Source organism: Rhinichthys klamathensis, unplaced genomic scaffold (genome assembly GCF_029890125.1).
Source record: "Rhinichthys klamathensis goyatoka isolate OS25496 unplaced genomic scaffold, OSU_Roscu_1.1 h1tg000147l_1, whole genome shotgun sequence".
In the NCBI taxonomy this organism is placed as follows: Eukaryota; Metazoa; Chordata; class Actinopteri; order Cypriniformes; family Leuciscidae; genus Rhinichthys; species Rhinichthys klamathensis.
The window spans coordinates 495,583-515,847 of NW_026606682.1; the positions used below are offsets into that span (position 1 = coordinate 495,583).

Below are 20,265 nucleotides of genomic sequence, written 5' to 3' on the forward strand. Positions count from 1 at the left end.
AAATAACTGTTTTCTATTTTAATTAATTCCAGCATTTTTCAACATCATTACTCCAGTCTTCAGTGTCACATGATCCTTCAGAAATCATTCTAATATGCTGATTTGCTGCTCAAGAAATATTTATATTTATTGTGCTGCTTAATATTTTTGCGGAAACGGTGATACATTTTTGTCAGGATTCTTTGATGAATAGACATTATTTATTTGAAATAGAAATCTTTTGTAATATTATAAATGTCTTTAGTTTTACTTTTGATAAATTGAATACATCCTTGCTAAATAAAAGTATTAATAAAAATAAAAAAACTGACCCCAAACTTTTAAAGAATAGATGACTATCTAATTAAGTTTTCAGCAATTTATCCATCTATTTGAGAGTAATAAATGATGGTGCAACTGAAAGCAAGCAAGTATTTTTTTGAACGACAATTTTAATGAAAGAATGAAAACCTTTTAAAAAAGGACTGAAAAAGTTTAAAAGACAAGTTTCCCAAAATAAGAGAGAAATAGTAACAAAGGAAAGTATACTATAATAAAGATATAAGAATAAAAAGGATACACAAAACAAAGAACACAAAAGAAACAAGATACAGAAGGGGAAGAGTGAAAGAGTGAAGAAAAAAAGAAAAATCACAATCCGGGCTACTTCTGACCTGTGCAATAAACACGGTGTGTTCCCATGTGTGTGTGTGTATGTGTGTGTGTGTGTGTGTGTGTGTGTAGCTCAGTGCGTCCTGATGTTTCCCAGCTGTTCCACCACTTAACAATATCTCATTCAAGACCTCTCTCTCTCTCTCTCTCTCTCGCTCTCTAAATTCTCCCAAAAGCCTCTGTGTCTAGGCAACGACTTGTAATCAAGACATATACGTATACAAACTTTCCCTGTATAAAACAGAACAGGCGGAGACAGTTTCCTTTCCCTCCACAGATAGGATGTATATTTCAAAAACGCACGTAATGGGCGGGGGAAAGGGCCATTTCATGCTTTTCGCCACCTTCCTGGCTCGTTCTCAACCAGCATAGCGTGTCCAAACCATTTGGAAAAGCATCTGCCGACAACATAACTACACCTTTCCATATGCTCAGCTGGACACACAAAGCCCAACTGTGGACGTAATGAAGTAACCTTCATTTACTAAATTAGATTTGTAAAATTCCTACATAAGTGCACTTCAATGCTGCTTAACTGATGTTAAATGTGAAAGATCATGATCTTGTACCATATTATTGCTTGTTGAATGCTCAGACTTTATTAGGCCAGACAATTTAAAGTTTATCCAAATCCTATTTACTGCATTGAACCAGGAATACAACAAATTCTGTCCGAAACAAGATGGCAGACATACCAGGACACATAGAGGGTCTCGTTCCCACGGCTTATGGGGCAAACTTTCTCCTCAGGATTAATCATAGTTGGGTAGACAGTCAAGGTGGCACTGGTGTTCACAATAGGACGAGACCTGGAAATGACATAACATCAGTATTTAGCATTTTAAACAGTTTTATGATTACAATTGAAATAGCTTTCCATAGGTACACTACCCTTCAAAAGTGTATGAAAGTAGTCTCTTCTCCTCACAGAGGAGTTTATTTGATCATAAATACAGTAAAAACAATTAAATTGTGAAATATTATTACAATTTAAAATAACTGTTTTCTATTTCAGTATATTTTAAAATACTATTTATTTCTGTGATGCAAAGCTACATTTTTAGCATCATTACTCCAGTTTTCAGTGTCACATGATCCTTCAGAAATCATTCTTATATCCTGATTTGGAGCTCAAGAAACATTTCTGACAATTATCAATGTTGAAAACTGCTGTGCTGCTTAATTTTTGTTGAAACTGACATACATTTTTAGGATTTTTTGATGAATAGAAAGTTCAAAATAGCTGCATTTATTTTAAATTTAAAATATAAAAAATGTCTTTGGCTGACCGGTAAAGAAAGGCTGCGTCCTGACCAAATGCACCAACAATGAGATCTGCAAACAACAAAAACATGATATCAGACTAGATTTCAAAAGTAATGGTGGTGGTTTATGGTAGGTCAACAGACAAAGCTTTCTCACCTGGGTAGCCATTGTTATCCAGGTCTTTGCCTCCACGAAGGGCGTAACCAAAACTCGCAGGTAGAGCTGACGGTGCGGCAGAAGCCCATTGGCCAGCGATCACCTGAGAGGGCTTTTCCCTGAGTCCTCCAGCATGTCCGTTATAGATGAGCACCAATCCTTGTTTATTTTCCCCACCAAACGGACAGCTGATGGCCACATCTGTCAAGAGCAGATTGCAGAATTAGGGGTGCACTGATGTTACATTTCTGGCTAATACAAAAAATGTGTGATCATGATAAATGATAAACAACAGATATTAAAATTCCATATTATTTTGTCTAAAGAAATAAGTTATTGTTTTATTTTTGTCAAGTGTTTTCTTCTAGCTGTGAGGTGTCCACACTTGACAAGGACCAGACTTCGGATTTCACTCAGATGATTTTATTTTGACCAATTCAACAGAAGTAATAGAAGTAACAGGTGAAAAACCTTTAAATACAAAAATAAGCATTTTGAATAAACAGGTATTATTCACAGTTACAGTAAACACATGTCAAGGTAAGTATTCCAACAATATAAAATATTTTTAGATGAAGTATAATGTCCCACAAACAATTATATTTTAACAGCATTTACTAATATGTATTTTAAGCATTAACAAGTCTATTTAAGTATTTACTCACAAATATAAGGTAAGAAGCCCACATTTTTTAACCATATACATCCAAGCATTTGGTTTTAGATTTATTTCTTTAACTATGCAGTGACAACTCTTAACTCACACCCACATTAACACATTTAGCTTATTAAATACATTTCTGCACCTAAACAGACAAAGATCTAAATGACAGTCCATGAGCTTACCGATAGCCCGTCACAATCAAAAGTCTCATTCCTCACAGTGGATGCACAATGCTTCTGCCGTCCTCTCAGTCCATTTCATTACAACCAAATGATTGCATTGTGTATATGTGCTCATATGTGCTCCCGCTCATTGAACTGAGCGCGAGCTTCTGATTACCCCAATTTAATTCACCTGGTCGCGAGTGCCAAGGCGCGCACAGTCACGTGCGTGCTACCAATGCAGAGCGGCACGCAGATAAGACGTAATGGAGGAGGAGAAGAGACAGGCTCACGGGAGACAGACACACAGCGCGACACCTCCCACTCGATCTTTACGTGGCAACACCCAGAAAGATCGTACTCTCAAGTGGGCTGGTCTCTAACTTGATCCTCCACTGGCATGAGGACCACAAGGCGTCGGACGTCCCGATGCAGTATGGTACCCGATTCGGGATCCGTGGCACCAGGTTTTGAATTTCTCAGAGGTGCTAGAACTTGGAGAGACTTTCACATGAACATCTCGAACGACACCTCTGAAATCAGGATTTGCGCTGATTACTTTTGCAAGCCTGAACTGCCCTCTCAGTGCGTTTTGGTCGCAGAGCCAAACTATGTCTCCAACGGTAACGTTCCTCTCAGCAGTATGCCACTTACTGCGAATGAACAAGTTCGGACCAGCAAGTTGGCTCCAGGACTTCCAGAAGTTGCTTACCATCGTTTGTACTTCTTTGAGCCTCTTGAATGGGTAAATGGTGTAGTCGACAGTTTTAAAATCTCCACTTTGTGTGGCTCGACCAAGCAGCAAGTTGTTCGGCGTGATGTACTGGATGCGCTCTTCTCGACTCTGGACTCTGGCATCGATGGGTCTTTCATTGGCAAGATTAGCAGCTAGCTGCAGCACTGTCAGAAACTCACTAAAGGTAAGGCCTTCTACATTGCCAAGGCTTTGAAGGGCTCTCTTGGTGACTCTGACAGCGGCTTCGGCTGCCCCGTTTCGGTGAGGCGAGTCAGCTGGGAGGATTTTCCACGTCCAGGTGGTCCCATTTTTGGCAGCATATTCTTCAAGTGACTCTGTTTTCTTTTGATCCAAGTAAGTGTACATCTCTTTTAGGACAGATCTCGCTCCGACAAAGTTCGTACCAGGATCAGACCAGATTTTACGGGGATGGCCTCGGACAGCAGTGAATCTCTGGTAAGCAAACAGGAAGCTCTCTGTCGATAGTGTGTTTGCTAGCTCGACATGGATGGCTCGGCTGGACATACAGCAAAACACGACGCCCCATACTTTCATGGTCACTCTCTTCTTGACATCATCCTTCACATGGTAAGGTCCAAACAGGTCAACGGATGCAAATTCGAATGGTGCTGCAGGACTTGACCTCTCTTCAGGTAAGTTTCCCATTATTTGTTTACAGATTCTTCCTTTTGCTTTCTTGCAGACGATACACTTGTCAACAACTTTTTGGGCAATGATCCTTCCTCTGATGACCCACGCCTTTATCCTCATCCGCAGCAGGGTTCCCGCCACTCCGTCATGTGCTTCACTGTGTGCTTCTCTGGCTAGCAAGGTGGATAACCAGGCTTGGAATGGTAAGAGTGGAACAGCTCTGCGATCTTCTTTAAAGGTCTGGATTCTGCCACCACAAACTAGAAGTCCACTTGTCTGGTCTCTGTAGTCGACTAATCTGTCTGTTGTGGTGCTTGGGAAGTTGACGCCCTCTTGTGCTGCTAGGCAAAGGTCTCGAAACACGTCTCGTCTCTCACTGACTGTAAGGACACCCGAGGATGGCACTGCCTCCCACTTTTCTTGGTCTCTGGTTTTGGCACTCAAGAACTTCTTAGCTGCTCTCCAGATCCAAGCCACAGTCCCAACCAGCCTTCTCAGGTTGCTGAAGCGCTTTTCATCGACTAGTTGTCGCACTGCTGCTCCTGCTGGTGGTCTTCCAGACTCTAGCTGGGCTGGACTGTGCGCTGTCTTCAGGCGACTTCTGGTTAGTAGTGCTACAAATGCCTTTTTCTGGATCCTTGTGACTTTGTCTCGAGCTTGGGCTGCAACATCTCTGGCAGACTTCTTCGGCCACTCATCGTCAGGAAGTTGGAGGAACTTTGGACCCAACTGCCACTCAGAGTCCTCAGTTAGGGCATCTGGACAGGCCCCTCTGGTGATGATGTCTGCAATGTTTGCTAGCCCAGGAATCCACCACCAGTCTTGGACATCGGTACTGCTCTGGATCTCACCAACACGGTTTGAAAAGAAAGTCTGGTAGCCATAACTCTCACGCTGTATTGCACCCAGGACTGTTTGACTGTCGACAAGATGATACCATCTCTTGACCTGGAGTCGGCAGTGTCTCTGGAAGTAGGTCTTGAGGCGGGCTGCGAAGACTGCTCCGCATATCTCAGCTTTCACAGGATCCCCTTTGTGGTCAAGGGGGGTCAGCTTGGCTTTGGATTCGACCAATCTCACAACGACACCATGGCTGCAGCTCCAGCGAAGATACATCACTGCGCCATATGCGTGTTGGCTGCCATCAGAGAACGTGATGGCACTGGGCTCTGCGCAGGGATCTGGCGGAGTCAGGGACCTGGTGAAACGAAGTTGGCTCAGATCAGCATATTCTTCAAATAGCTTTATAGCATCTTCTCTGAGACCTTCAGACAAAGCAGCATCCCACGTGTCCTCTAGCCAGTATTTTACTTTGGCTTCTTGAAAAGCTCTCCTAACAAGGATGGCACCCTTTTGCTTGACAGGAGTCACAAGGCCGAGTGGGTCGTACAGGCTAGAAACCTGGCTTAGCAGCTCTCGTCTGGTGAGTGGATCTGGTGTTTGATTTCTGACCTCTTCCTTGAGCAGGTTTTGACCAAGACGCATATTTCTCCTTTTCTTTGAGAAGTTAACTGCAGCCATGACATGGAGTTTGTCATCATTGATGATGTAACCAAGGCCAAGGGCTTTGTTGTCGCCTTCCGTCAGCTGGTTTGGTAGGATCATAGTCTTTGGCATCTCCTTCTCAGGTTCTTTCCTCCCACTTTGAATGGAGTAAACCCAGGGCTTTATGTGGAATCCTCCAGCTTTCAGGATGTATTTGATGTTGGTTGTGAGGCCTTTCAGATGGTCAAGATCGTTGTGTGAAGTCAGGATGTCATCGACGTAGACATCTTCTTCTAGCACGCGTCTCTCTTCCTTAAAGTGACTAAATGAAGGCAAGTTTGCAGTCTCTCGCATGGCGACTTGGGCTATGCAACCGGCAGGTTTGTCTCCGATGTTGACTCTTGTTATGGCAAAATCTTCTATTTCAGCATCTTCACTGTCACGCCACAGGAATCTGTGCAAGTGGACCTCTCGATCTTCCAGCCAGACAGAGTTGTACATTTTCCGAATGTCACCCAGGGCAGCATAGACACCAGTTCGAAATCTCAGTAGGACAGCTTTGATCGGGTTCAGGACATCAGGACCTTTGATGAGGATATCGTTCATACTGAGACCTCTGCACTTTTGGCTGCTGTTCCACACTAGTCTGACTGGGGTGGTGACTGAGTGTGGGTTTGGTGCGATGAGATGACTTATGTACCACACTGGCCCAGTCCAACTCTGCAGGACGTCTTCGGACAGCTTCACTGCAGCTCTGCGGTTCACCATCTCATGGATTTGTGCACCGTAGGCTGCCTTCCACTCAGGTTCTTTTGACAGCTGCTTCTCAGTTCTGAGGAATGTTGCCTCAACTGCTCTCCTGTTGTTTGGCAGGGTTGCTGGATCTTCTGCCCACGGATACTTAGCATGCCAGTGTGGTTCGGTGCTGTGTACATCTCCAGTCGTGTAGGTCAAGCCATTTTTTATGATCTCCATCTCCCTTTCTTCTGCAATCGTCATTTCCTTACCCCCTGGCTGGCAGTTCCCGCAGCGACACCCTCCACATTTCGGCTGGCAGGCGGCTCCGATGCTTTCCCACCTCCACCACTTCAGAAAGTCTCTGCTGCTGGTGGCTGTGCTAGACTGGATCTCGGGGTGGTCGGGATACTGGCAGGAAGTTGAGTCTATAGTGAATTCACGATACTTGACTGCTGAAGTTCTCATCGATCTAGCGAAGTGAGTCTTGGACGAGTGTGCCTTCAGGATGACTTCCTCCAAGAGGTCTGGATGCATGCCCCCGACTGTCTTACCGAGTGGACCGTCCCAGAGCACCAGGTCACCAACTGAACGGACTTTTTGGGGCACCAGCTGCTCTTCTTTGTGGCTGATCAGAAGCTGGATTTCTCTGGGTCTGATGAGGTCTTTGAGGGGAACATCGGGGAAGATCTTCTGCAACTTGTCAGATGGAACATGTCTGTGCACTTCTGCAATCTTGTCAAGTCCATAGCAGATCAGCTGGTGAGACTTCAAAGTTCCTCTCGGAGTGCTGACGCGGATCTTAAGGAGGTAGCGCTTGGTTGCAACAGACACTTTCATCCCTCCAACGCCATGGACGACTAGTGCAACATCTTCACTGCGGAGGTTCAGCTTGCTTGCAGCTTTATGGGTTATGTAATTCGTGTCAGACGCAAGATCAATAAGTGTTCCGATTCTTTGCCCGTCATTGGCAGTGACGTCAAGGAGCATCAGGAGCACTGGGTATTCGTGCAGACCAGTCTCCTCCAGAAAGCCTCTCTCTGCTGTAGTGGAGTTATATGCTTGAGATGCGATGTTGCAGAAAGCATTGCGACACTGCTGCGCTAGCTCAGATGAAAGTTTAGAGAGAAACTCTTCCTGGGCCTCGGTGTGTCTTTTCCCCTCAGCTCTCACAGGACCGAACTTGGGTCTTTGGGACTGGTGTCTGGGCAAGGGACAGAGGAGGTAGTGGTGTTGGTCTCTGCACTCTGGATTCCCACACAGGTAAGTAGTTTTTCTGCAGGGTTCGCTGTGGATTTCGAGGCACCCCTCACAGGCTCCAAGCTGTTGCACTGCGCTCCTCTTTTCTTGGAGCTTTGTAGTGGTCCTAAACCTCCTGCAGATATAAAGTTTTCTTTTGTGTTTCGGATCTCCACAGATGATGCAGCCTGCTATTTCACTGCTGGATTTAACTGTCCGTGTTCGGGCATGCTTGGTTTGAAACCTGGTCTTTTCCTTGGCAGGGTCGATGTCTCCCAGCTGTTCTAACTGCTCATAGATGGACTCTTGGGATTGGAGGTATGCCAGTAACTTGTCAAAGCGGTTCCAGTGGGTCACAGCATTATTCGGGTCAGTAGCGTGGGTAAGCCAGTCTTTCTTCAGAGACTCTGGCAACTTACTCTCAATGGATTTTAACACCAGTGGGTTTTTTATGGCTTCTGCATTCTTCAGTTCAGTCAAATCATAGAGGGCTTTTTCCACTGCTTGGATGAGCTCTATGATTCTTCTCGGGTGGTTACCACGGACAGGTGGAATAGCTTGTAGCTCTTCGACAATCTCAATGGCGATGGTGGCTTGGTTTCCATAGCGGTTCTCTAGGACTCTGAAGATCTCGTCTGCTGAAGTGTAAGTAGAGAGCCGTAGATCCTTGGCCACTCTTTCCTCGAGGCTATCAAGTAGTTGAAATTTCTTCACCTCTTTGGACCCGGTTGGTTCACCTTGCCTCTGCAGAGCCTCCCATTCCTTCCTCCATCTGTAGTACTCACGCTGGCTGCCAGTAAACTTTGGTAAAGCTGTGGCTTTGAGCTTTATGGCTGCAACAGGGGCTGCGCTGTGGGCTGTGACGGGTACCTTCTTGGTGTCCTCTTTAATTCTTGCTGCTCCGATCAGGGCGGCTTTCCTTGACACCAGCTTAGGAAGTTGGGTTTCGAGCTCCGTTAGCCAACGAGTGGAGTCTTGCTTCTCGGCTGGGGGAGCCCAGCGGTTCCAGGTCTGGTGCGCTTCTTTGGCTTTGCGCACCAGGCTCTCTAAATGGTGGAGCATAAAGTCATACGCCTCCAGGGGTGTGTTAGGCTGAGCGGAGAAGACGTTCTCACACTCTGCCTCTGCAGCTTTTAGAGCAAGGGTCAGTTCTCTCTCACCAAATGAGGCCCATAGTGTCTCCTGAACTAGGTGCTTTCCTTCTTTTAACTTCTGCTCACACTCTTTCTCCGTCTTCTCGAGGTCGGCTCTCTGCTGGTCACTTAACTCAGGTGCGCCTTCCGCTTCGGTTCCTCTGCCGAGTTCAATGTAAGCAGCCCCAACCTCCTCATTTACATCCATCACTTTGGCGCCCTCTGCTGTGAGTCTTTTGAAGTTATCTTGTAGCTCCTCTACAGACATCTCCATGTGGGTCCTCTTTATATGGTTGGCGAGTCGGGAAAAAAGTCTTTTTACTGTAGTTCGCTCCAATTTCAGCTCTTCGAGTGACTTGGACTCGGCCATGTTGCCCTTTTTGGCTGTTGGACTGACAGGTGGACGGCAGGTAGTTGATTTCCTCCAGGCCCCCAGGTGGAGTCTTCTCCCTCTTTGCGGTGGGCTTTTGTGGAGTCTTCACTGGTCACAGCCGGTTTCCTTCTGGCCAGGCCGGTTTTTCACTGTCAAGTGTTTTCTTCTAGCTGTGAGGTGTCCACACTTGACAAGGACCAGACTTCGGATTTCACTCAGATGATTTTATTTTGACCAATTCAACAGAAGTAATAGAAGTAACAGGTGAAAAACCTTTAAATACAAAAATAAGCATTTTGAATAAACAGGTATTATTCACAGTTACAGTAAACACATGTCAAGGTAAGTATTCCAACAATATAAAATATTTTTAGATGAAGTATAATGTCCCACAAACAATTATATTTTAACAGCATTTACTAATATGTATTTTAAGCATTAACAAGTCTATTTAAGTATTTACTCACAAATATAAGGTAAGAAGCCCACATTTTTTAACCATATACATCCAAGCATTTGGTTTTAGATTTATTTCTTTAACTATGCAGTGACAACTCTTAACTCACACCCACATTAACACATTTAGCTTATTAAATACATTTCTGCACCTAAACAGACAAAGATCTAAATGACAGTCCATGAGCTTACCGATAGCCCGTCACAATCAAAAGTCTCATTCCTCACAGTGGATGCACAATGCTTCTGCCGTCCTCTCAGTCCATTTCATTACAACCAAATGATTGCATTGTGTATATGTGCTCCCGCTCATTGAACTGAGCGCGAGCTTCTGATTACCCCAATTTAATTCACCTGGTCGCGAGTGCCAAGGCGCGCACAGTCACGTGCGCGCTACCAATGCAGAGCGGCACGCAGATAAGACGTAATGGAGGAGGAGAAGAGACAGGCTCACGGGAGACAGACACACAGCGCGACAATTTTTGAAAGCAATCATTTTAATTGAACAGATAAATGACAGACATTAAAATTCTATTGTGTCTATAAAAAATAATAATAATAATAATTTTAAATTAACTGATAAATGACAGATGTTAAAATTCCATATTATAATAATATTCTCTAAATAAATTCAAAATAAAACACTGAAAACTAAAAGCAACATGCGATAAATGACAGATGTTAAAATTCTATATAATTTTGTCTAAAGTTAAAAATGAAACACACAAAAAAAAATATATATTTTAAATTAACCGATAAGTGACAGATATTAAAATTCTATATAATTTTGTCTAAATAAGTAAAAAATAAAACAAAACCAAAAATATTAATTATTTCAAATTAACCGATAAGTGGCAGACATTAAAATTCTTTAAGTAAATTTAGGCATCATAACATTATAATGTACAACATGAATGATATTCATTTTGAGATTTGCTAAATATTACATTTCACAAAACTTAAATGAGTGTTAGATGACTACAAAGGTAATCTAAATGTAAACATTAGACAAATAAGCATGCACAATAAAATATTGTCCGATATAAATCTAATAACAACCAAAACTGATAAAGAAACTCCAATATCGGCCGATAACCGATATGGTTATTTAAAGACCGACAGATAAACAAATGCAAAAATCTGGAAAAATCTCTCACCGTTGTAACCATCTTGGTTGAGATCTCCAAGAGGGGTAATGGAGCTGCCAAACCGGCCGAACGTCTGTGTGCCGGTGAGGTGAGGTAGCTGAGGTGTGAGATCCAGAGGTCCATTCTGCAAGTATACGTAGACCCGACCCAACTCCTCTAACCTCCCATCAGAGTCACGAACCATGAACATGGGAGCGCCAACTAGCAGGTCTGTCATTCTGAAGGTGATATGAACCACAAACTTAAACACTGATACCATTCCTGTGGCACATTCTTGTCTAAACCTGGTTATGATCACCTACCCGTCATTGTTGATGTCAGTAACAGCCACCGAGTAGCCATAGTAGGAACCCATCTGAAAAATTTGGTGAATTAAAATCTAAAAACTGTAATTGATCTGAATCATCACAGATACTAGCTACACATTTTTATACTGTACATGCAAACAGCATGTAGGATCTTATGAATGTCACATGAAAAATTACTTTTCGCCTAAAGGCATCCATTGCCATTTACTCCAGTTTGTGGTGTGAGTACATGAAAAGAGCTCTTTGATGATTCAGATGTGGCTCTTTTTCAAGCCCCCCTGAGGTGGGCACACACACAAATGCTTTTTGATTGTATTTACTCAGCTGAGGCAATCAGAGCAGTTAAAGGCCTCCAACAATTTCCATTTGCAAAACTGTGGCGCTAGTTTAGGAAAATTGCCCGTAAGCTCTCGCCTCACATAATCCGTTCTTTACTGCTTACCACAGAGCACTCAAGCCCAGTTTAAAGAGACTTGTTAAAGGAAATTATTTTTGCTTATATTATCAGTGTGCAACAGTTTGAATATCATGGTGGGATAAAGCTTTGCAAAGCAGTAAGAATGACATAACTTCTGTTTAAATGCCACGTTCAAAAATAGCTGCCGTCATATATTATAAGTTTTGCACCACAAAAGCCAATATAACAAATTAGAAACTAGATTTGAAAATATCAGTGGTGCATGCTATCCATCCCTATGCGGTTGCTAAAATGTTCAAGGTTACTAACTGGCCACAATAATCCATAACCAAGTCTCTCTGATAATTTTGTCTGTTTAATCATCAATGCACCAATGCATATTTCACTTTAGACAGTGTGGAATATGGTATGTACCAAAAGTTTAATACTACTATAATCCGAATGTTGAACTTGTTTAATGTTTGTCATACTGGAAATAAAATAAATGGGATCAAACTTACCTGCTCTCCAGTAAAAGTTTTCAGCAAATCCAGAGAGCCATTGAGAATGGAAACCTGATTAAAAAAAAGACAACACACTATAATTTTTGTTCCATTAAGAACCATCATATGAATCTCTGGGTTACTTTAGGGGATGTGTAAGGGATTTTGTCACATCTATCACACTGAACAGTTGCTGTAACCCCCAATTTGAACAAAAAGTTCTCTGGCTAAATGTCACAGTTGATAACGTTACTGCTTCTTCTCACCTGTCCATGGAGTCTGACTCCCCTGGGAACTCCAGTCACAAAGTCTGAGAGCAGGCAAGCCAAAAAAAAGGAGGAAAAAGAGAAAGATTTAGTAGTGGAAACATGGAAATGTGTTGGTTCCTCAGGAACTCGGAGAATTCTGGTGATCAGAGCCACTCCAAGTGCTCTGTTTTCAAGTTTGTTTAAGTGAAATGGATATAATAGGGTATAATCAAAACACTTCCTTTGAATGGTTCTACATACAGTGCTCCTATTTAATGCTTCTGTCTATGGTTATTCAAACAGCAGATGATGATGTTGTTACATCATTATCTGTGGTAAAACACTGTCATTCTATTTCCATTTTTAATGGGTAAATTAAAAATGACACCAAAATAAGCTAGTGAAACTGTAACCTAATTGAGCACTATGATGTAGAGGTTTTATTTTTTAGAGTTACGACACCCACCTTCATCATCATCACCACTGAACTCGCCCACAGCCAATGAGTAACCTATTAAACAAAAAAAAATGTCGGTGGTGACAAACAGGAAACACCCTGTGATGAGGCAATAATAAAAACTACTCGACAACTAATAAAAGGGGGATGGAAAGGACGTACCCATGTAGTTGTCATCAAATGTGATCTCTTTTTTCTGTTTGGTCTGAATCTGTCCATCCACCGATGTCAAGAAGTATCCCGGGTAATAGGCCTTGACGATTTCTTGTTTAACTGCAGTGATCAATTGCCCTAGAGATTGTAAGGAGAAATTGATCTTTTAATTGCACTTGCATTGAGCTAAAGGTCACAGTCGATGCAAATAATAAATGTAAATATTCACATTTTGAGAAGAAAAATGAAATAAAGCATAAGAAAAGCATCTGATCATAGCATGGACGAGCTCTGCAATTCGGCACTCTAGTAAAGTCACGTCACATTCATTTATTACTCCAGTGTGTTCATGTTTTTACTCACGGATATCCGACCTGGACGGACTTAACAGAGGAAATGAACCAGAAAAGATTTCCAAGTGAAAGGCGGCGGAACATCCGCGCACACATACCCAATACGTAATCGCCACGGACCAATGGTAGTACAAAGGTGTTTACCAGCCGTACCAAACATTTCCGGAAAGTTCGCTTTGGCAAGCTGTTTTGAACTCCCAAAACGAACTCCAATAAAGCTCGTTTTGGCCTGATTTTGTTCGAAATTACATCAAATCAGTTCATTCTTCTGCCACCTTTGATTTAATGCATCCTTTCCTGGATAAAAAGATCCTTTCCGTGAAAAAAAAAAATAGAATCTTACTGACCCCAAATTTTTCCATTAAAGTGGTCATACCATACTTAATATAAATGCCACATACTGATGAGCTTTAAAAAGACTAGTGTTAAAGGGGTCAAATAATGGTACATGCACTTTTACAAGTTGATTGTACTGAAATGTGTGTTGGCAGTGCCTGTACACAACCATCATAAAATGATACAAATCCATCCAGTGTTTTTGTTTTAATCTCCTTATATGTTTTCCCCTGCCTCAAATTGAGCCGTTTGTTTTTGTGACGTCAATAAAACGGACGCCACGATTGTTTGATTGACAGCAGCGTTTCAACACAGACCCGCCCTCGCTCGTGAGCCAGCTGTCAATCATACTCTGCGCGGACCGGCACGGTCATTGTTGATACTGGAGCACTGTCTATGAGCAGAATGGAGTCTATACGAAGTGGTGTTCTATTCTATTCTTGGGTGTAATAACGAACACAGTCATTTTAATGTTCCTAAATCCGAACCGCTGAAGACGCAGTGGCTGAGTTTGTTTTCGAAGGGAATATTCCCCACGATCAACGTCAATGCTTTCATGTTTGCGCGAATCATTTCACACACCAGACTGCTTTATAAACGAGGATCAGTATAAAGCTGGTTTTGCTAAGAAGCTGCTTCTGAAAAAAGGATCAGTAACAAACTATTCGTGTTCCAGCAGCTGCTCCAGAAGAACTGAAGTGAGTGTAACGTTTTATTAACATTTATATTAATATTTATATTAATCTTTGCAAATCGATAGCTGCACAGTTCACAATGAATGCGGCTAAGGTTTACACTCAGGGTACATTTACGGCATGTTTTTTACGACGTTCTCAATATAATTCATAATCCCACGTTTATAATGAACAATGCGTTATGGTTATTGTGTTATTGTGTTACAAACGGTGTACGCACAGAACAGAGAGGCGGGGTGAGCAAAGCTCATTATCATTTAAAGGCATATGCACTGAAACGGCGTGCTGAAAACAGAGCTGTTTTTGACCAGGTAAAATAAGTGTTTTCTTACAATACTAATGAGAATTTTTAATTAAAGTATATTACAAACTTTTAATTTAGACCCTAAAGAATCATATCAGCTTGTACAAAAATGGCATTATATGACCCCTTTAAAATTTTGAAAGCCAAACCTTGCCAGAAGTAACTGCCAGGTCCTCCAAGCACCACCTTTCCTTCCTGTAACATAGCAACAGTATCTAGGTGAGATCAGAAGAGGAAAACAGCAGATATGCATTACATTTTGAAATGATATGTTCTATTCAGTTCTAACAGTCTCACCTGAGTAAAATCAGCACTGAATCCCCCTTGACAGTAGCCTTGTCCTTTTCTTCCATGAAATTCTGCAATGGACAGCAAATTATGTTACTCTCACTTCAAAACAACTTATATTGGACAGTGCCTTAACAAATCATCGCTGACTTTAAGCCCACCTGTGCGACACGGAGCGTATTCCACAAACTTGGTGAAGTTTTCGACGGCCAGAAAACATGAGCCAGTAGTATCAGCACGAGGTATGTCCGCCATGGTTCTCCATGAGTAAAGGGGGGCACAAGCCTATGGAATGGATAATGCTAGAAGTTAAAGGTCAACTCTATAAACACAAAACCCACATGCTAGCTGAGTGCAGAGAAGACACTAAAAGAGGTCAACAGTAGTTCTGGAGTAAAGCAACCATGACCATAAATCCAGGTCACTGTTTGATAATCCATGAAGAACAGCACCTGGGCTTTTGATGTTACAGACAGTAATCCTGCATTATCCACCAGCCAAAGTTCGAATTCAGAAAGAAAACGAAGGAATTAAGGAATAAATAGAGCTGGATCTGATCGGTTTATAATTTGAAACTTACACAGACAATTTAGGAGCATTTTTAAACTTGATTCACCAACCATTATTTATTCTAGAACATGGGTGATTGAAGGCAATGTAATGCGTTCAATCACAAATGTTCTAGAAAGAATAACTTTTTTTTTCTGAATGAGTTCAAACTGAATATTATACTGACTATTTTTTCACACAGTCAAAAATAGAAGTAAAAAGATCTTACCAGCACACTATCTTCATGCACTCGTACTGTTGCTCCAAACCACTGATGGGATTTGAACTCTCCTTGATGCAGAGTTGTTCCATTTACAGTCACGTTTAGATCTCCTACAGCAAGAAAAAAATAATTATAAAAATATACATATATTATATAATATTAATATACATAATACAAATAAATATGATGATGATGATGAATGATGATACCACTTATGAATAAAAGAATGAAAGAATAAATAAATAAAATAAAATAAAATAAATGATCAATTAATTTTGTTGCTCAGTATATTTACAAAAACACAAATGTAATAAATGTGAATGTTGTTATTGTGCACAATCATCATTAATTGTCATTTTAAAGAAATAATGTGTTATAATAATTATAATAATAATAATGTTTCATCACCTCCTCTGAAACAGTCAAATCAAATCACATTTCACAATTCTGTTGCACTCAGTAATGTCACATCGCTGTTAAATGTGTTGTGAATGCAGTTCCATGTTGATTTTAAGTGCATTAAGACACATAATAAAATGAAAAGTCCAAGGTGAAAAAAAAAGAACAGACTGTACAAAGCAGGCTCAGGTGTCCACTGAGGTTAAAGGTCATATCATGAAGATGGCACAAGAAGGAGAAAAGACAGATGGCCACATATGGGCTGAAATCAAAACAAAGGTGACATGTCCTGACCAATGAGAGGGGCGGGGATTCAACAATAAGATCACTAGACCAAGACCATCAGAGCTCAGGTTCAACTGACAGAGGAGTCACTAGGCCAGAACATCCAAACGCCTTCAAAACACTCCGTTCCCATCCCTGACTGCCAAACTGAACTGGGCCACAGACATTTCTCCAGTTGCACCATAATTACAAGCATGATGCAACAGGGTTCTGTGGTGTGATGGAGGGGAAGGGGGAACGAGAGATTGAGGAAGAGGAGAAATGAGTGAAAGGTACAACTGGCGGTAACACAATTCTCAGCTGGCTCTGAAGAGGGGCTGGTCTCATTCGGAGAGAAGAAACTGTGCCAGGAACCTTCATCCAAACAAAACAGGAGCTCAAGTTGTGTGGGTTAATATTGTGAAAACTGTCAAGAAATGTCTGGATCATAGTGCAGCCCCAAATCAAAAGAAGAACAGGAAATTATATTTTGCATAAAGAAAACCAAGTCTATAATTAAATTAGCCAAAATATTATTTTCATAAGTAGGCATCATCATTAAATTTTTTCATATAACAGTAATGGGGGAAAAAAAAACAGGAAAAAATATGCATAATTGTCACTTAAATAATCAAATAATACAAAAATAAAAAACAATGGTACTAAAATAGGCCTGATAAAATCTTTATGCAAAAATAATTTTCAATTCTAGGGTGAAATATAACCCAAACATTGCTTTGCGTGATTCATCCAATTGGTAACACCCAATTTTACGGTCTAAAAGGACTTTGTCTCATTCTGAGCGAGGAAAGTGCCAGGAATCCTCATCCAAGCAAAACAGGAGCTCAAGCTATCTGTCAGATACACTCCTACAGATACAAACACACACACTCTCTCAGACTATCTCTCTCTCTCTCTCTGTCTTTCAGTTCATAGCACCCCTCACCTTCCTCTTCCCTTTCTCAAAGTCTGTCATCCCTTTCTAGGAATTCCACTTTATTATTTTCTCTGTTTAAGTCACCAACTCCCACTCATTCTTTTACTATCTTGTATGGTTTCTTTATCTCCCTCTACTTGTCATCTCTGTAGACTTGTCCTATTCCTTTCCAAACCACCCCTTAACCCACACACACACACACACGCCTCCTTTTCCCCAGACATCCTTTGTTTCCTTCTCTCAAGGATGTTTGGTACCCCAGTAGCAAAGCACTGGGGATTAGAGCCCTCTAATAACATTAGAGGATATATGCCTTATGGTCACCTCCAGGGTGATGGTTTTCTCTTTCTTTTCCTCCCCGTCTTTCCCTCTCTCACCGCCAAAGTAAAGAAAACCAGCAGCCCTGCCCCTGTGAGATTCCTTACAACTGAAAACTCAAGTGTGTACAGCGCTCCAAGACACGGTATATGGAAGACGCCGTGTCCTCCTGGTGCGCAGTTGGGGAGGACAGTTTGTGGGACGAGAATCAGTCAACGTCAATGGAAGTGGACCGTTAAAACTAACAATTCTCTCACTTTCCACATCATGGGTGAGGTGGGAAGATAAAGCTCAGTGGGGAAGGTGGGGAAAATGGTGTTGTTTGGTTACAGTTAGGGGAGGACTACCCAAAACTGGATGAGATTTGTGTCAGAACGACGACCGTGATTATTTAAGACTTGGATGCAAGATACCGTAGAGTTACAGCAGTTGGAGATTGATTCTAGGCATTTTTCACATTTTCACAAAAATTGCAAGCTCTAATCTAATTGGATGGCTTCACTCAACTCGAGCAGTTTTATGATTCTAAACGAAATCTAGACTACATTTAGTAGTCTAGATACCATGTTTATGTGGTGAGGTCTTTATTTGAAATAATTGCTGTGACTAAATAGAAATTATGAATAGAGTGCAACAGTTAATTTCAGTTAATCTTTTAGTTTTTTGATGTTATATTATAAAACTCAAAACACCTGCATGAAACATAATAATGAAAACAGTAACACTAGACTGTGCTGAAAAATTTAACAATTTTATATTTAATATAAAACTAGAAAACATAAAAACTAAAAGAAAACTAAAATGACGTTCTCGTGCAGCAATGAGTGCTTCTGTGAAAGAATTAGTAACTGGATTTGGTTAATGATTCATTGAACTGAATCTTTGACAGATATTCAAGCATTTTAATTGTGGAAATTAAACTAGACATTCTGTTTTGCTCAAGGTTAAATCAATTTCATCTTAAATGTCACATAAAAAGTGAAACTTTACATGTCTGAGTGGGTGGTTCTTGGCCAGAATAATCTGCAATTTAGACCAGACTTAAGTCTGGTAACACGAGACAAATTCTGATGTAACCTAGAGGATTAAAGAGGAAGTTTTCCAACAATTAAGGCACCTTAGAAGACACCTCTGCTGTAATATACAGCCATTTTAATCAAAATTCCCCCGATTGCTAATCCTATGAGTGCTCTCAGATCCTGGAGTCAGGCCAAGATGACCCGTCCGACTCTCTCGTGGGATAGTGGAGGTGAGGAGGTCACACACACACACCTCTCTCTTTCAGCGATGAGAGAACCACCCCATTAGTGGAGTATCTAAGATCTGTGTAAGAGAAAGGGAGGGTCAGGAAGGGGTAGCGGAAGGCACGAGCCACATGGCTAAATTCAGTCATCACATCAAGTGTCTCTGGGGAGACGCCGAAAGACAGGGAAATGAGAATAGACCAGAGTCAACGCTCTCTCTCCTCCGATTCCCACCCACTCTCTTTTCTCGTTTTCTCATTATTCTCTGTTATTTTCTTATCAGGGAGGAAGAGGAAAGAGGTCAGATCTGAAGACACAATTAGCTAATACTCTCTCTGACTGAGGGATGTTAGGCAGGAGGAAGTACAGTACTATGGCTTTTCTAAGTGGCCCACAAGAGGTTCACAGTAGCCGCGTTTCCATTACAGATTTGCGCAAAACTTTTGCGTTTTTTCTAAATATCGATAAAAAACTATTGCGATATGACGGCGTTTCCATTAACCGATGTTATGCGACTTTGGACGTTTAGGTTTAACACATGTGAATAGACGTGCAGCCACCGCACAAGACATTATTATTATTAATGGAAGGAGACGTGGTGTGTTATCCAAGCATTAATGGTAAGGAAAGACCCTAATACTGTGAACGGCACATGAGGTGTTTTTGCGTGTTTCTCCCTCATTTCTGCTCCAAGGTCTTGATTGTGGCATTTCTTTGAGGTTTAGAATCCAGTATTCCTGCAATTCTTTTTTCTTTTATGAATTTAATAAAGAACTTTGTCTCGTATTCTGTCCAAACGGTCCGTGTACGTTTGCGACCATTTATTTTTCCTTTTTTAACCCGTAGCCTAATTGAAAACCAGCCCGACTGAGCCATGTCTCTGGAACCATAGCCTAGGTGATTTATAGGTGATTATAGGCTAATGATAATAAATGTGTCTGAAAAAATAACTAGGCATTTTAATTGTTTATTAATAACTACAGTGTTAGTGCCGACTGCAAACATATTTTCATCTCCACTGTAAAGCGGATGGGATGCGCCTTTGGAGAGAAATGCACCTTTCATATGGATTACATAATCAGAAGGTATTTGCTTTCGATTTGAATTTGTTCGTTCAAGCTTTAGCCTATAGGCTATATTTTGTTTCAGTTCATTTCTGAGACATGTTCCAGTTCACGGAGATCATGAAAGCGCGCCTGATTTATTTAGCAAAAGAAGAACGTTTTCTTGTTATTGTGAGTTTACACAAATAAAAGTAGTTGCGGATTATGTATTATTATTTTCTGTATGACCATAAATTATAGAGTATTTTAAGTTGTTTCCACTGTTGACAGGAAAATGCAAGTGTTCGCGCCCGCGCTTCCGTCATCCAGTGCGCGCTCCACAAACCCTTGGATATACGTCAAAATCTTGTGTTTATTTGTGATAATCTTAG

General features: G+C 41.4%; 1 protein-coding gene across 1 annotated transcript in view; it reads right to left on the reverse strand.

Moving 5' to 3' along the window:
- itga5 (integrin, alpha 5 (fibronectin receptor, alpha polypeptide)) overlaps positions 1-20,265 on the reverse strand; it is a 66,502-nt gene that overhangs the window by 27,147 nt on the left and 19,090 nt on the right. Inside the window, exons 3-15 of the mRNA XM_056257890.1 lie at positions 15,675-15,778; positions 15,058-15,181; positions 14,906-14,967; positions 14,758-14,803; positions 12,930-13,058; positions 12,777-12,821; positions 12,329-12,372; positions 12,081-12,134; positions 11,157-11,209; positions 10,864-11,072; positions 2,074-2,274; positions 1,941-1,986; positions 1,347-1,460 (exon numbers count right to left, since the gene is read on the reverse strand). Of these exons, the coding sequence (XP_056113865.1) occupies positions 1,347-1,460; positions 1,941-1,986; positions 2,074-2,274; positions 10,864-11,072; positions 11,157-11,209; positions 12,081-12,134; positions 12,329-12,372; positions 12,777-12,821; positions 12,930-13,058; positions 14,758-14,803; positions 14,906-14,967; positions 15,058-15,181; positions 15,675-15,778 (1,231 nt within the window). The remainder of the gene's footprint in view (positions 1-1,346; positions 1,461-1,940; positions 1,987-2,073; positions 2,275-10,863; positions 11,073-11,156; positions 11,210-12,080; positions 12,135-12,328; positions 12,373-12,776; positions 12,822-12,929; positions 13,059-14,757; positions 14,804-14,905; positions 14,968-15,057; positions 15,182-15,674; positions 15,779-20,265) is intronic.